Below are 14,585 nucleotides of genomic sequence, written 5' to 3'. Positions count from 1 at the left end.
TTGTTTGTCCTATAATGGGAAGCACATAAAAATAATGCCCTTGAGACAGGCAATAGGGTTGCTGCTTGTTTGTTTTTCAAAGCAGAACATACAAGAGGGTCATCCTTGCCCATGGTGTACAGATTAATTTATTTCCCCTCACTGTCATTTCTGGTGAAACAAGGTTCTGAACAACTACAAAACCCACAAATTCCTTGTCAGCCTTTATGAGCTGCCTCTTCTTTTCTTTCTATATTATTATTTCTAATAGGAGGAACAAGTGAAAACGTTTACTATGAATCAAGGCTCTAAGTCCTAAATGAAATATATAAAATCATGGCACACATTCAAGGAAAAGAGAGCTGACAAGTCAATGCCTAGAGTGCCTGTATAAATGGCATATTGTTTATAGTCTTGTGAAACCGAACATCTTTGTGTTTTAAAGTGCTTCCTTAGAGGCATGGTTGTGAAGGATTTTGCATTCCACCGTGAGCAATGCCTCTATGAGTTAGTTAAGCATATGTGCACTTACTTTGAGAATAGCATTTTGGTGAAAGTGCTGAAAATATGGGTATGTTACATTTATAACCTTCAACAAAACTGCACCCTCGAAACCAATGAAGCATGCATCCCAGAGAAAGCAGAATGGGGGAAAGGCAATCACACCAAACTGTGGGGAAAGGGCTGCATATCAGATCAAGCACGAAGATGTCATTTTGCTTTGTAATACTCAAGCATGACACATACTTTGATTGAATGTGTCAAGTTTCTGTAACTATAATGGCTGATAAAGAAGCGATCAAGCCAAGGGGAAACTGTTGATAACAAAATTCTCTCTTATGTGTACATGATACAGAAATTATTGTTTTAAACAGTCACTTAGGAAAGTATCAAAAGCAATGTTTCTTTCTTTGCAAGTGTAAGGGACTAGAGTAAGAAAAGTTCCAAAATGTTTTAATAACTTATTGAAGCAGATTTTGGACAAATAATAGCAGGGAAGTGGGTGGGAGATTTTCAGCAGGAGTGAAAGGATTAAAAATAAATAAATCCCTAACTTGTGCAGTTGTCATAATTTGGCCCGGGGCCATCATGGTTGCTCTGAGTTTTAAACAGAAGAGGGCTTCCCCAATCATGGGATGCAAAAATGAGGCTAGGGGGTGATTAAAAAAACACAAGAATGAAGCACAACTGAATGGAAGAAAGGACATCCCCCCCCCCCCCGTGCAGTTCAAACTAAAATAAAAGGCGGATCTGCAATTCCACACAGATTTACTTGAGATTCACTTAACACGGTGAGGCTTGCTTCCAGTATGCACACATAGGATTGTTTTGTGGGATTGCCAGAAAGAGATGTTACTTGCTGTTTGTCTATCCACTCACTTTCCATGAATTGGTTTGAACATTTCAGACATATTTCTGAAGTGGAGCTGGATCTGTTCAATTAGATACTCACTTCACAGGAGGTACCAGAATATCCTGGAGGACACTGGCAAACTTCCACAGCAGATGCATATTTTTGTCCACTTGAAAAGTGATCAGCTGCTTCCAGGCTGACATCACTCAACCTAGAGTGCAAAAATGAGAGAGAGAGAGAGAGAGAGAGAGAGAGAGAGAGAGAGAGATTACTATTTACCTGTGAAAGAAACATCAATCCTGTAATGTTTCCCAGACCAGATAGTGTGGTGGGGGAGTTGTTTGCTAAAAATGAGATGGGTCTTTCTATTCACCACCTCTATCTCTTCTTGCTTGATATCATTCATGTTTAGACTGTGGCAAGCCCACATTAGAAAGCTGTCACAACAAGTGGATCAGCAGCTGGGGGACTGTGCTTAGCTTGCAAGTTATGTATTTTTACTTCCATCGCAGACACACACAGAAGCAGGCTGCTTGTCAAAACCCAGAGCTGAGGAACTGTCACCATGAAATCCTCTTTTCCAACTTTAAAGCACTGAAATCCTTAATTGCATTCACCAAGCATACATGACTTCTTAACATCTGTATGACTTCTTAACATACTGCATAGATTTATTAATTTCATACATTTTTTAGAAAAGCTACCTTTTAGGGCCCAGCCCTCACAAAGTGACTCCCAGCTGAAAACACAAGATATACAATCAAAATCTGAATTTAACCATAAATGCCGTAAAATATCAATAGGAATAACAATGAAAAAGACAGTGAGGCCAGCTATATTAATGGCAGTATCAACACACACCAGAGCAGCAGCACAATACTGTCCTTTTAGGTATAAGTGGTTCCAAACACCTGTGTCTTTGTAGCCCATTTGAAGGTCGATAATGAAAAGAGGTGAGGCATACCTCAACAGGAACAGTGTTCTGCAAAGGTGGAGCTACTGCCAGGAAGCCCTTATCTTTCTCTCATGCCCATCAACCAATTATCAATAGCAGGCCTGAACAGAGCTTGTCTGAGGCCCGAAGTGGGAGTCTTGCTCATGAGAGGTGCCATTGTGGCACCACCTAATCTGATGCTACATGTTAGTATGCAATGACACAGGTCCAGATTTTACTATTGAAGCCTTGCAACGCATATGGGAAGCCATGAGTATTTCTCCCATGGCCATTTCGGCCATTAAGTCCCTGGTCAGCTAGGAGGCATGGGGCATTCTTGCCATGACCCCTGCACAGTCCTGATCAATATTGTTCATTCATTGTTGTTTACATTACTTGGGAGAGAGAACTACATTGCTAAGTTGAAAAAGTGCAAATTTCAAAGAATGACTGTTTTGGTTAATACGTTGCTTTGGGATGTGCAAACTAGGTTTACCTTTATATGTGAACTGAATCGCATTTGTTCCCCCATCTCTATATGTAATGTTCTACAGTGGTACCTCAGGTTACACACACTTCAGGTTACATATGCTTCAGGTTACAGACTCCACAAACCCAGAAATAGTACCTCGGGTTAAGAACTTTGCTTCAGGATGAGAACAGAAATCGTGTTCTGGGGGCGCGGCAGCAGAGGGGCCCCATTAGCTAAAGTGGTGCTTCAGGTTAAAAACAGTTTCAGGTTAAGAATGGACTTCCGGAACGAATTAAGTACTTAACCAGAGGTACCACTGTACCACTGTACCACTGCGGGAGGTAGTGGAAGACAGGAGTGCCTGGGGTCCATGGGGTCACGAAGAGTCGGACACGACTAAACGACTAAACAACAACAACCCATTGTACTTTGGAACTTTACAATGACTACCACTAGGGCTGCTTTGTGCTTTTCTGTGCTTTTGTTATGTGGTTATTAGGACTGCTCTGTGACAGTGGATAAGAATTTCCTGGGGGGTGGGGTTCAGAATCAATCGTTTTCATCTTTCTGATTTTGTTTTTATGTTGAAATCTCATTGTGCAGCTGCATTTAAAGTAAGGGGAAACAAATCTAGCAAAGTACTAGTAAGATTCTTAAAGGCAAAGAGTAAATCAAAAGAATTTAAAGCCTATTATAAACACAACAAAATTTGCCAGTGGTCTTATTATCCCATTTGCCTATTGAACCACAGATCGTCTCTTCCAGTACTATGTGATATAATTTGGAACAATGAGAAACCGTTACACACAGAACATTTCACTCAGTATTATTCCACATTTGTATTCACTGAACAGTTCCAATTTTCATTAGGTTCTGCTATTTGGTAAATGGTATTTTAATGTGTTTAACAGTTTTTACTCATTGAAAAAAACAACCAGCAGTGCAATTTTTCCCTACTTCAATGTATTAATTTCTTTTCCTCTGTGCCATGCTGAAGACATTAAAGTACATAATGTTGGCAGTAATGGGACACAGGATCTTGGAGACACTTGAGAAATTTGAGTTTCCAGACCAAATATTTAATATGACTGCTAGTGTGGCAGACACTGTTGACTTGCAAATGCAAACAAGATTAAAAGAGATGCAGCATTTGGAGCAATAGCTGCAGAGTTTACGATCTGCTATTATATTAATTGTTGTAGCTTGAGATTAAAAGAAAAAAGAAATCACCACCCCCATATAATGCTGCTGGGAAGCCTCTGGGTTGCACGGTTTGCATTTCACGCAACATTATTCCACAGTTGTATTCTCTGACTAGCTTTCATGATGTACTGAAATCTGAATATTGGCTACATGTCTACTGGCCTATTGCACTTCTTTGTTCCACATGGGGCTTAAGTCATCTTTGCTGCAGCTTTTCATGAAAGCGCCAGGAAGTTTATTGTTCCAGTCACTACTGGACTGCTACTGAGCCAGGAAATATGCAGGTCACAGAAAAAGCACAGTGGCAATAAGAGTAGGGCACCTTCTTTTCTACCCTTGTAACAGCTCTAACAATATTGGTTTGCTTACTTAATACACCATCTTTGCAGATTTCCAGTATACTTTATGAAGGAGAAGTAGTTATCTGCCATAGTGACTGTAGCTAGGATGCTCCAAGGAGGAGATAGATGTGAACATCTGCTATAGCACTTCCATGTTGATAGTGCAACAAGAAATATGAAGGAATGCCAAGCCAATTGCCCATACTGAGTTGGGAACTCCTTTCTTTTTTTATATCCTGCCATCTGCTTTGGCATATTACTAGCCCTGTGCAGGCACTTGGAGAGGGTAGCAGTGAATACACAAAGGGCTGTGTGTATTCTGTGCTTGCTGTTTCCACACCAATGTCATGTATTAGAGTCCCTGTCTGTGCAGGGGTCTACATGCATACATCTGGATGTGCAGGCTCTGGAGCAACTTGAACACTGTCTGTGCCAGCTGGTGAGGAAAAGAGAGATGGGAGAGACCAGAAAATCTATCTGCACATTTATCTCCACCTGGCAGCCCTACTGACCTTGAGGTCCATGAGAGCTTCCTAACACCAGCTGCACCTTCTTGCTACCCCACTTTTATTTTGCTCTGTTCCTGCTGTGGATAAGGGAAGGGAATTTCTCGCTGTGGGTGCTTGTGTGCAACAAGGGTGAGAGCCTGGATGGTTTGCAGAGAGGGGTGAATGATCTTAAGTTACTCAAAAGCCACAGAGCGAGAGTTTACTGGCAAGGAATGTGGCCCTCTTTGTGTGAGACACAGAGAGGGAGGGAATGGACAGCCGTAAGTGAAAAATGATGCGGGAATTGTTGCTAAAACCACTGGTTGTTTAATCTGCATCAATCTGTTGGAATGTATTGTTTGTTTTTACCTGGGTATTTATTTAATTGGATTGAATATTAAATTGGTTAATTATTAACTTTAGCAGTTTTGCTTGTTTACCTTATCATACAATTGTTAAGTTGTAATTGTTGTCTGTTGTTTTTCTCTGTTTATTCTTTTACTTTGTTTCCTGCTCTACAACTAAAAACATTCAGTGAAGAACGGGCTATATTGTAAAAAGATAAATACATAGGCTCCAATTGCATGGGCTACACTGAAAAATGGAAAGATCTGGTCTATGGAACCTACATGTGTCAGGATATATGCAAACAGAAGGTGCCTCAAGGCTAAAGGAAAGTCAGCAGGCATGATCCTACTTTCCTCCATCTATTTATCCGTATCTGCTTCAAACATTCTGCACAGGGCTACAATGTATAATAGATTCACAGTGTGTATGGTTCATTCTACAGGTGCAAACAGAGAGATGTGGAGGACTTGCAGTGCACAGCTGAATAAAGGAAAGACACAAAATGGGAAAGGGCGGAAATGCTTCACTTCCAATCTGTACATATGTCATAATAGCCTGCCAAAATCCTGCAACTTTTTATACCACAAATTTCCCACTCTATTTTTGTCCTGCTGTCACTGTGCAAGAGTGCTCCTCCATATGGCAATGATAGTATAATATAATGGTATGGGGTTGCTCGTGCGTAAGTTGCCGCCTCTCCTGGCTATGTTGCCTTGTTAAACCTTTCTGTCTGGACAGCCCTTCAATTCGTGGCTGCCTCAGTCGCTAGCAGAATCCGTCAGTGGGCGTTTCTTAAACCTTTTCCAACATAAAACTTGTTTGACACCCAGTCTCCTCCTACTTTCTCTGCGCGGAAGTCTTCTGTGCAGGGAGGGCGTGGGTAGCGGAGGACCAGTGCTCTCCCCGCTGGTGTCCGGTGAAGAGTCTGGGAGCCCTCTCGCCGATTCCCCCATCTGCCCCTCCTTATTCCTGGTGTTGCACTGAATTGCTTCCCCATCTGCTGAGCTGCCTCTCTCCCTGCTGGGCCCTTCTCCAGCATCATTAGAGAGCCTTCCCTCCACCTCTAGCTCCGATGTCAGTTCCCTGACATATAACATTGGGGAAGCTTTGTAGAAAAACTATGGTGTCTCCATGGTCCAGTATAAATCCATCACTAATGCACTATTATTACATCAATGGTTCCTTTTTAGTAAACCATTTAGAGGTTCATTTTATAATCAAGTGGTTCAGAAACTGTGAGTCCTGGATGACCTACTCCCTGCTTTGCAGGCATTTTCCCACCTCGCCTGGGAGAACAGGGCTCTGACTGACTCCAGCTGCAGAAGCTGAGGCAGCTGATCAAACACTTGGGCTGGGGTATGGTTTAGGAGTTTTTGTTGCTATTGATTTTTAAAATTATTTTTAAAGATATTATATCTTTATTTTAGATTTTAGTATGATTTACATGGCGATCGTTCAGTCTGGTTGTGTATTTTTTGATGTTTTATTTATTTATTGTCTATGACTGTTTTTCTTATGTTGTAATTATTTATTTTTTCATGTTGTGAGCTGCCTTGGGCATAGTTTGGACTGTGGAAAGGTGGCATACAAATGAAATTATCTATATATGTAAATAGAAATAAACATTGCAAATTAAGCCCACAAAATAAGCCCAGGCTGGAGATGCTCCTCTAAAGCTGTGATGCTATTGCTGCATAGGGCAAGAAGGACATTCCAGACAGTATTTCTCACCATATGTGCAACTATAACAAAGGGGAAGGTGTAAGAGCAGTGAAACCACTCATTGCAACTCTTTGGGCAACGTCAGATAGTATTCCAGGGATTCTTCAAGTCTTGCACTGCTTGGGTTTGTCAGTTTGGGATGATTTGCCTTGCATGAGATTTCAAGCTGGCTGTATTTACAGGCTTATAGCTTACAGCTAGTTACGGAATAAGGTCAAGAGGTAGAACAGGTCTGAAACTGCATTATTTCTGAGGAGGAATTTGAAAGATAAGGAAGAGTTCAAACAGCGTAAGTGTTTGAAAAGCAAGTTCCAGGTACAAAAGAAAAACGCGGAGCACAGGCTGAGCTGACAGAGATCAAAGACCTTGAGATGACTCAAGGTTGAAGAGATGCAGCAGTTAAAGACTCAGGTGGGGTGAACAAAGAAACAGAACAAACAACGGCTGTGTAAAGTCAAGGAGACATGAAATGGTAAGGAAACTGTATTCAGTGTGAAAGATTGCCAGATCTTCCTAAATATGCTAAAGCTTATTTAATTAATTATTAATTATTTAATTAATTATTAAAGTTAGGTTTAGCACATTTAGTACAGTGGGCTGTCCTAGCAATAGGGGTTTTTGACACAGGTGAGTGCATCACAACAGGATGGGCAAGTACAGTAGTGAAAGGAAGCATGATCCAAAAATTTCATAGAATCCTAGAACCGTAGAGCCAGAAAAGACCCCAAGGGTCATCTAGTCCCAGTAATGCAAGAATCTCAACTAAATCAGAAGGGGAAATAGGGAGGATTCAGAATAAACCAAAGTTTATTGGGGCTCTTAATAAAATAGAAATCTGTGTCCAAACTCAATTGTTTTCCAGCTTAATTAAATAAAGATGCTGCTGGGGGAAATGATGATCAACCTGCTTAATAGAACTGCAGACAGAACAAAATGCTGTTTCAATGATTACCTGTAGATGGCATTCATCCCATAGCTGTATGTGGCTCTTATAAGGAGACTCTTTATATTTGCCAACACAGACATGAATTCCCTTTTGCTGACCGGATAGTCAGTGCCATGCAGCAGAAATAAGTCGTGCTTCAACAACACTTCTTCAGTGTGCTCTTCAAATGGGTTCAAGTGAATTCCCTCCTGCGACGTGCTGATTCTCAAGCCACTTCCCTAGTAATTATTATAAATGTTAAGGATGAAAACATTTTAAAGAAGTGACACACAATGCCACATATTTATAGAGAGCACAGCACTTTGGCATATGCTATAAGGCAATTTACATACACGTGATGCACTCTCTGGAATTTGATATTTTCACTGGTGTGGAAATCTGGATAATGATGGAACAAGGTAATGCATGCAAAATTTTGATAATATGTTGGTAACTGATGTCACAGCTGTGCATTTTCATGGGGAAAAATTCTAGAATTATGCTGCCCATTATCAACTTTACAATAGAAATAAATGCAGCAATAAAATAGTGCAACCTGCCTACACAGTGCATATTCCAGTCAGCTTAATTATTCTATTTAGACTACGATCCTAAACAACTTATCCAGAAGAATTTTTCACTGGAAAAAAATGGGCCCTTTTTTGTAATTATCTTTCTTCATAATTACATCGCTGCTCTGCGCTCCTTTGGGATGAACTTAATAATGAAATAAATTCATGGCAAGTCTTTGAGCATCATCCTACACACTGCTAATGGTACCTAAGGATGCCCAGCTCTGCACTAGATTACATATCCTGCGATATTTATTACCATTGAGTTAAGCCAAAGGTGGGAAAGCAGTGGCCATAGCTGTTCTGAACAGTGTGTCAGTCTCTCTTGGGGTCTGCCCTCCCTGATTTGGTGGCAGTCCAAATGGGGTTGCAAAAATGCTGTCCTCTGGAGCCACAGCTTCAAGAGGCAGTTGAATGGGGAGATGGGTAGTGTGTTGCCAGCATCAAAGGAGATTCGAATGCTCCCTGCACCTCCCCTTTCAGCCACTGCTTAAAGCTTCATGAAAGGTTATATCTCTTTGAGGGGCAATGGTTCCATTGGGAGCTACCAACTCAAGATGTAGAGAACCTGGAAGCTGCAGCTCCCAAAGGAATCATAGTACTGTATCATAGAGTTGGAAGGGATCCCAAGGGTCTTCTAGGCCAGCTCCCTGCAATGCAGGAATCTAAGGAGCATCCTCTTATTTGTTGCTGCTGCTTAGCTGTTTCCCCAATCAGCTTGACCGGAAGGCAGAGGGGGAGGGGAAGAGATCTTGCAGGACAAGAGTTTCAAGCGCCCCTCCTGACAATCCCATTCTACTGCTCAGATGATCCAGAAACAGATGACTGGCACTATACAGTGGGCTGTGTGTGTGTGTGTGTGTGTGTGTGTGTGTGTGTGTGATGCTCAATGTGTGATTGTGTTTGCATGTTAAAGGTGTGTGGTTACGTTACTATGGTGTGCAATGTGTATGTTATATTAAATCATGTCCTCCCTCAAAGAGGGCACGTGTTGCGGTGAGATCTGGAGACTGACCTTGGTTTTGGGGGGGCCTTTGGATAGCCACAACACCCGAGTGGTAGGTCCCTTGATGCTGGGTTTCAATCTGGCCAATGGGGTGCAGACTAAATGGATTGAGGGACCTATATATATACCCATGCACGTGACCCAGAGCTTCCTCTTTTGGCTCGTGCATCAGAACACCAGCCCACCTCTCCCTAATTTTAGGGCCTTTTGCGATTGACCTTGCTATACCGTCGTGTGTTGTCTGTCGTTGGGACAGGGGCATGGCAGGAATTTCCCCATTTTTGTTTCGCCTGCCGCATAGCAATTCATCACAACTTGTAAGGTTGTGGATAGGCACTGGTTCATGTGATAGGGACGGGAGAATGGTCTCGCCATCCCTATGTGAAGAGTATTCGTTAAAGGAATCCAGGGACTCAACTTGGTTTGGCCAACCCCCGAAAAGGGGTTGCACCTGTGCCTGAGTCCAGGGGAGCACCTGGGTAGTGAATAAAGTCTGTTCACAGGCTTTTCACCTTCCTCAGGTGTTCACCCTTGGCTGACTTATGATAGAGCTCTGGGTCAGCGCTACCTGCAAGGGTGCAGGGAGCTAGCCGAATCAGAGCCTATGCAACCACTCACTTTTCTGTAATCAATAAAGTTGTGGCCTAAATTCTGCCAAAAACCAAAACTAAAATTTGAGTCAAATGTGTCTTTATTTAGGAGGGAGGTTTCCGGGTCTGAACACGCAAACACATATTTGATTTGTGTGAATTGTGGGTGAGTGTGAACAGTGTTCCCTCAGTTGGTTGGTCTCTCTCTCTCTTGGCCCTGGTCATTTTGGGGTATGTGGCTTTCAATTCCTTTCTCCAAAGAAATGCAGCCCTTGAGAGGGTGGGAGGGAAAGTTCCCTGCCTCTTTGGCTTTTAGTCTTCATCACCCCAAACAAAAACTAAGGATAAGCAGCTTCATTTCCATATATCCATCCTGTTGCTCTTTGACTCATCCCCCTTTCTTCTCCTTCACTGCTTGTCTTCCTCACCAACAAAATTTAGATGGGAATGTAAGCATCTTAGGGAAGGGTCTTATTGCTAGCTTCTTCTTTTAGCCATAGGAGGTCTGCTGACTGTGTGCCACTAGCAACCCATCCTTTCAATGAGCGTTTCAGGAGACAGGGAAGCGATACTCTACCTCTATGATGACATCAGACTGCAGCATTGCTTCTGCAGCATCCTCTTCCCCTGTGAGGTCATATGAAACGGTAAATTTCAGATGTCCTCCAGCAGCTGTTATCTGCGGTAAAGAAGAATGATGCTGATTACATAGCAGAAAACATGCCTTTAACCATTTTGAACTACTCTTTTCCAATTACAGCGCTTTCAAGGAAAGGACTTTTTGTATGGAGAAAGGACATGTGGATGATAGAGAGCCCCAAGGAAAAATCATTACAAACTGTTCATTTCCTGTACATGACTCTCTCTCCTCCCACCTCCAGTACTCCAAATAAGCAATTCTGATAGAAGTGCTTTCAGACACTTCTAAAGGCTGGGAACCAAGCATATATGTTCTTTTTCTTTCTAAAGTGCTTGATGTAAATAAAGTTGGTGGTTTTTAAAAAAATAAAATAAAAGCCATAGCTGTACCATAACGTTTTTGACTCGTTTTTTTAATTGAAAAACCCTAATGCGCAAGATATAATATTTGGACAATACTAAATTGCTGGAGGAATCAGGGATGCATGTCCCTCTTTTATCCTGTCCGCCTCCCACCCTCTCCAATTCCCAGGTTCAAGGCTCAAACAGAGGGACTCCATGTCCAATCAGCCTGGAGAACTAGGCTGCAAATACTGAATGTGTCTTGCGAAGTATAACCTAAAACAGAGGGGATCTGTCCTCAGGAAGTAACAGCAAATCCAATTAGGAAGAATGCCACAATCTTGTTCTCCTACAGGCATATCTCTCTGAATGTTGCCTTTTCCTTCGCATTTGTTCGCTGCCTCAAAACAATGTGAGGCAAATAACCTCAAGGCATATTTTGACCCCAGAATGAATTTTCTTTTTAGACTTTTTGTTAACATTTTTAAAGATGCTGATCCCAGCATTCCAGAAAATAGCTGGCAAACTAGACTTTTCTTCTTCTTTTTTGAAACAGCATCAAAAGCAAATCACAAATGACAGTATTCAGAACAAATACAGACGTTTGGAAGAATAAGGTAAAGCCAGTCTATATATTCAGGTATAACAAAGAATCTCTCTCTCTTTTACATCCCTCCTCCCCACACCTCTCATTCTCATCCATATTATTGAAGAGAATTATGTGGATATTCTTTGAGGTTGTTCATAAGGAATTATGTGCTGTCTTCCATCATCATTTGTTATACAGGAGTTTCCCCCCTTCTTGCGCAAGTGTGTCTGAATGCATGAAGCCAATGTTATGCTTTCTAAAGAAACATAAATGAGGTTTGTAGAGAGCAGGTACACTTTCTGTGGACCACATTCTGTATGTTACAGATGCTTGATAAATAGTAACAGGAATCATATCAATAAATTATATTAAGCTTTTAATTTATTTATTTTTTTTAAAAAAAGTTTGGGTTACTTTAGGCACCCACAGTGAACTCAGTTAGATTGGTAAAGAAAAAGTGTTTTATATGCATTGTATATGTGATATAAGACTGAGACACCAGATGGCGCTGTGGAGTCCTGTCCTTCCCAACCAGATTTACCTGTATGAGTTTACAACGTGTTTAACTGAACCACTTCTTTGATGTGTCTAGATCCAGCCTGAGATCACAGTTACCAATATTTAAAGTTTCCCTCCAACACAGCAGAAAACAAAAAACAACACCAACACCACCAGTACGATTTCCTGAGCAGTAATTTCATTTCAATGGGGCTTCTGCAGAACATCTTGGTGGATTATGTCTCCCAACCATATACAGAAGGAATTATTTTTTGGGACACTCTTTAAAAATGTTACAAATACTAGTAGTGAATATATAACCCCCTGTGCTCTTTGCTCCTGGCACTTAAGAAGTAAAATTCAAATATCACAATGGATTTTTGGCTCTAATTTTTTACTTTCTCAAAGAAAATGCAATAATTGAAAAAGGCAATAAGAAATTATTGTGTTAAAATTGATGCATTCTGCACACTCGTGCTTTCCATTAACTATAATAAAAATAACTGGTTCCCCACTTCATCTCTCTAGTCTTATGATTCTGACATTTCTTCAGTGATACACAGGGCCTGCTTCATCAGGAAGCATTATTGTAGATTGCATAGGGTACCCAATTTGGGAGAGGAGAAGCATTTTCAACCCCTCGCCCTCATTCACTGATCAAGTCCCACCCGATATAAGTTTTTCACCACAAAATGAAGCACCGACATGCTAGCGTCGCATACAACTGAGGCCTGCATGAAGGAAATAAAAATTCAAACATTGGTCCTGGTGTATATGTTGCCAGTTTGGACACACACTCTTCAGTGGCAACTACAGGCTAGTATGTTTTCAGTATATGTGGGCTGTTTTTTTAGTCTCCAGGAGCAGACATTAAGAAAATAGCAGGGTCCATGCCTACCCCCCACCCTTTGTGCCAAGTGTAAGGGAGGAACAAGAGAAAAAGCACAATTATCTATGGATATAAAGGAACCAATTTTGCACATCAGTAGATTTGGTTTAAGAATCCAGACTTAGTGATGGTTCTGGGAGATGCTAGGACAATAAATCTAAATCAGAAGGCAAGATTGGATCCCATCAATTATGGGCATCTCAATCTATTTTTCCAAACTAGTACCTTCTAATTCTGTTTTCTTTCCAACCTACCTTACAATGTTCAGTTTCATTTTGGCAATCCCACATATTCTCCCTAACCATGGACAGGCCACAAAATAAGGGGTGTCAACATTTGTCTGCCCTCCACAATTCATTCCATTTCTTTGATACTGTTGGACCATACTGAGACAAAATGATTGAAAGATGGCCTTGGAGTTGTGAATTGTGCTATTAAACTCCCCGCCCCCGTTTTATAAGTATTCATTGCAATATATCTTTAATGACTCAGCACTAGAAGTTTCAGCAACCTTTTTTTTAAAAAAATGAATAATCAAGGAACTATGTATATTAAAAAATGTGTCTAACGCCACATATTTCAGTGCACAGTAGGCAGGACAAATCCCTCACCCCAAATGGCAATCTTAGTGTTCAACAGCCTGCCAGTCTAATGCAAGACTGACTGGCACCCGTGACAAAGTACTGAATGGAGAACAAGCCACCTTAACAGATGGGCAGTAAGTATGTTTGTGCCTCATGTGGGTTACAGGATGCACAGACGGAGTGTCTGAACATCTGTTTGCTTTAATTTACATGCTTATGTTTTAAGGAAATGCTCCGTCATTAATCCAGCCCAGGGTTGGATTACAGTTTTTTGAAATAACAAATGCTAGCTGGGAAGTCATAAGGAGAATTTCATATGTGTCCGTTGCATTTAGGGGAAAGGGCAGAAAGAGAGACGTTGAAATGAATTCTAATGAAGCTCTTACCCTGGATACAAAGTATGTAGGTCTTATCATTTTAATATAAATTCTCAGTTACTATTATATATTTTAGTTCTGCTGAAGTTCTGTTTGTTAAGAAAGGAATGAGTTTAAAAAGAACTCGCTATCTTTGATAAGACCTTCGTCCAGAGTTTGCATTGGTATAACAGATAAAAGGAAAGTGGCATTTCCCTTTGCTCTGTTTGAATAAGTATATAGAACAAGGGCATTTTTAAAATAAAAAAAGTTTTGCTCTCTGTAAATATTTTCCATGTGGATGTGATATTCATTTTGTTGCACAGCAAATCCCATAACCATTCCTCAGTGCCAGCTTTAGACATTTTTGCACCTAAAGCAAATAGTGAAAAACCCCTCTCCCCCTGCAATGAACTGCAACATATCAAGCTGGAATAGTCATTTTCATTGGGTAGCTTTGAGAATTCCCCAAAATAAGTCTTCTGAAGCCAACATATGACTACAGTCTTATAAAGGATGGTTACTTAAGCTAGTAACCATGTACAGGCATGCACACAAATTATCTTTAAGAAAAAGCTGGTGCCACTTGTTCCTCTTTTTTAGAGAGTTACCTTTTATATTTCAGGAAAAAAATTCAATCTACATTCAGGTGAAATTGCTGTTTCGGAGATAAGGTAGCAAAACAATCCCAACAAAGCTAAAATAAATGTACCCCAAAAGAGAAGAGTAGCAAAACTACCAAATGACTTTATTT

General features: G+C 40.9%; 1 protein-coding gene across 7 annotated transcripts in view; it reads right to left on the bottom strand.

Annotated features, from left to right (window-relative positions):
* The window catches only part of LAMA2 (laminin subunit alpha 2), a 380,508-nt gene that overhangs the window by 162,167 nt on the left and 203,756 nt on the right, over window positions 1-14,585 (bottom strand). For all 7 annotated transcript variants that reach the window (XM_080999463.1, XM_080999466.1, XM_080999467.1 and 4 more), the window contains exons 13-15: window positions 10,512-10,613; window positions 7,794-8,005; window positions 1,433-1,544 (exon numbers count right to left, since the gene is read on the bottom strand). In XM_080999463.1, the coding sequence (XP_080855589.1) occupies window positions 1,433-1,544; window positions 7,794-8,005; window positions 10,512-10,613 (426 nt within the window). The remainder of the gene's footprint in view (window positions 1-1,432; window positions 1,545-7,793; window positions 8,006-10,511; window positions 10,614-14,585) is intronic.

This window comes from Podarcis pityusensis (assembly GCF_964106645.2).
Source record: "Podarcis pityusensis genome assembly, chromosome: 3".
Taxonomy (NCBI): Eukaryota; Metazoa; Chordata; class Lepidosauria; order Squamata; family Lacertidae; genus Podarcis; species Podarcis pityusensis.
This window is presented reverse-complemented; position numbering and strand designations above follow the sequence as displayed.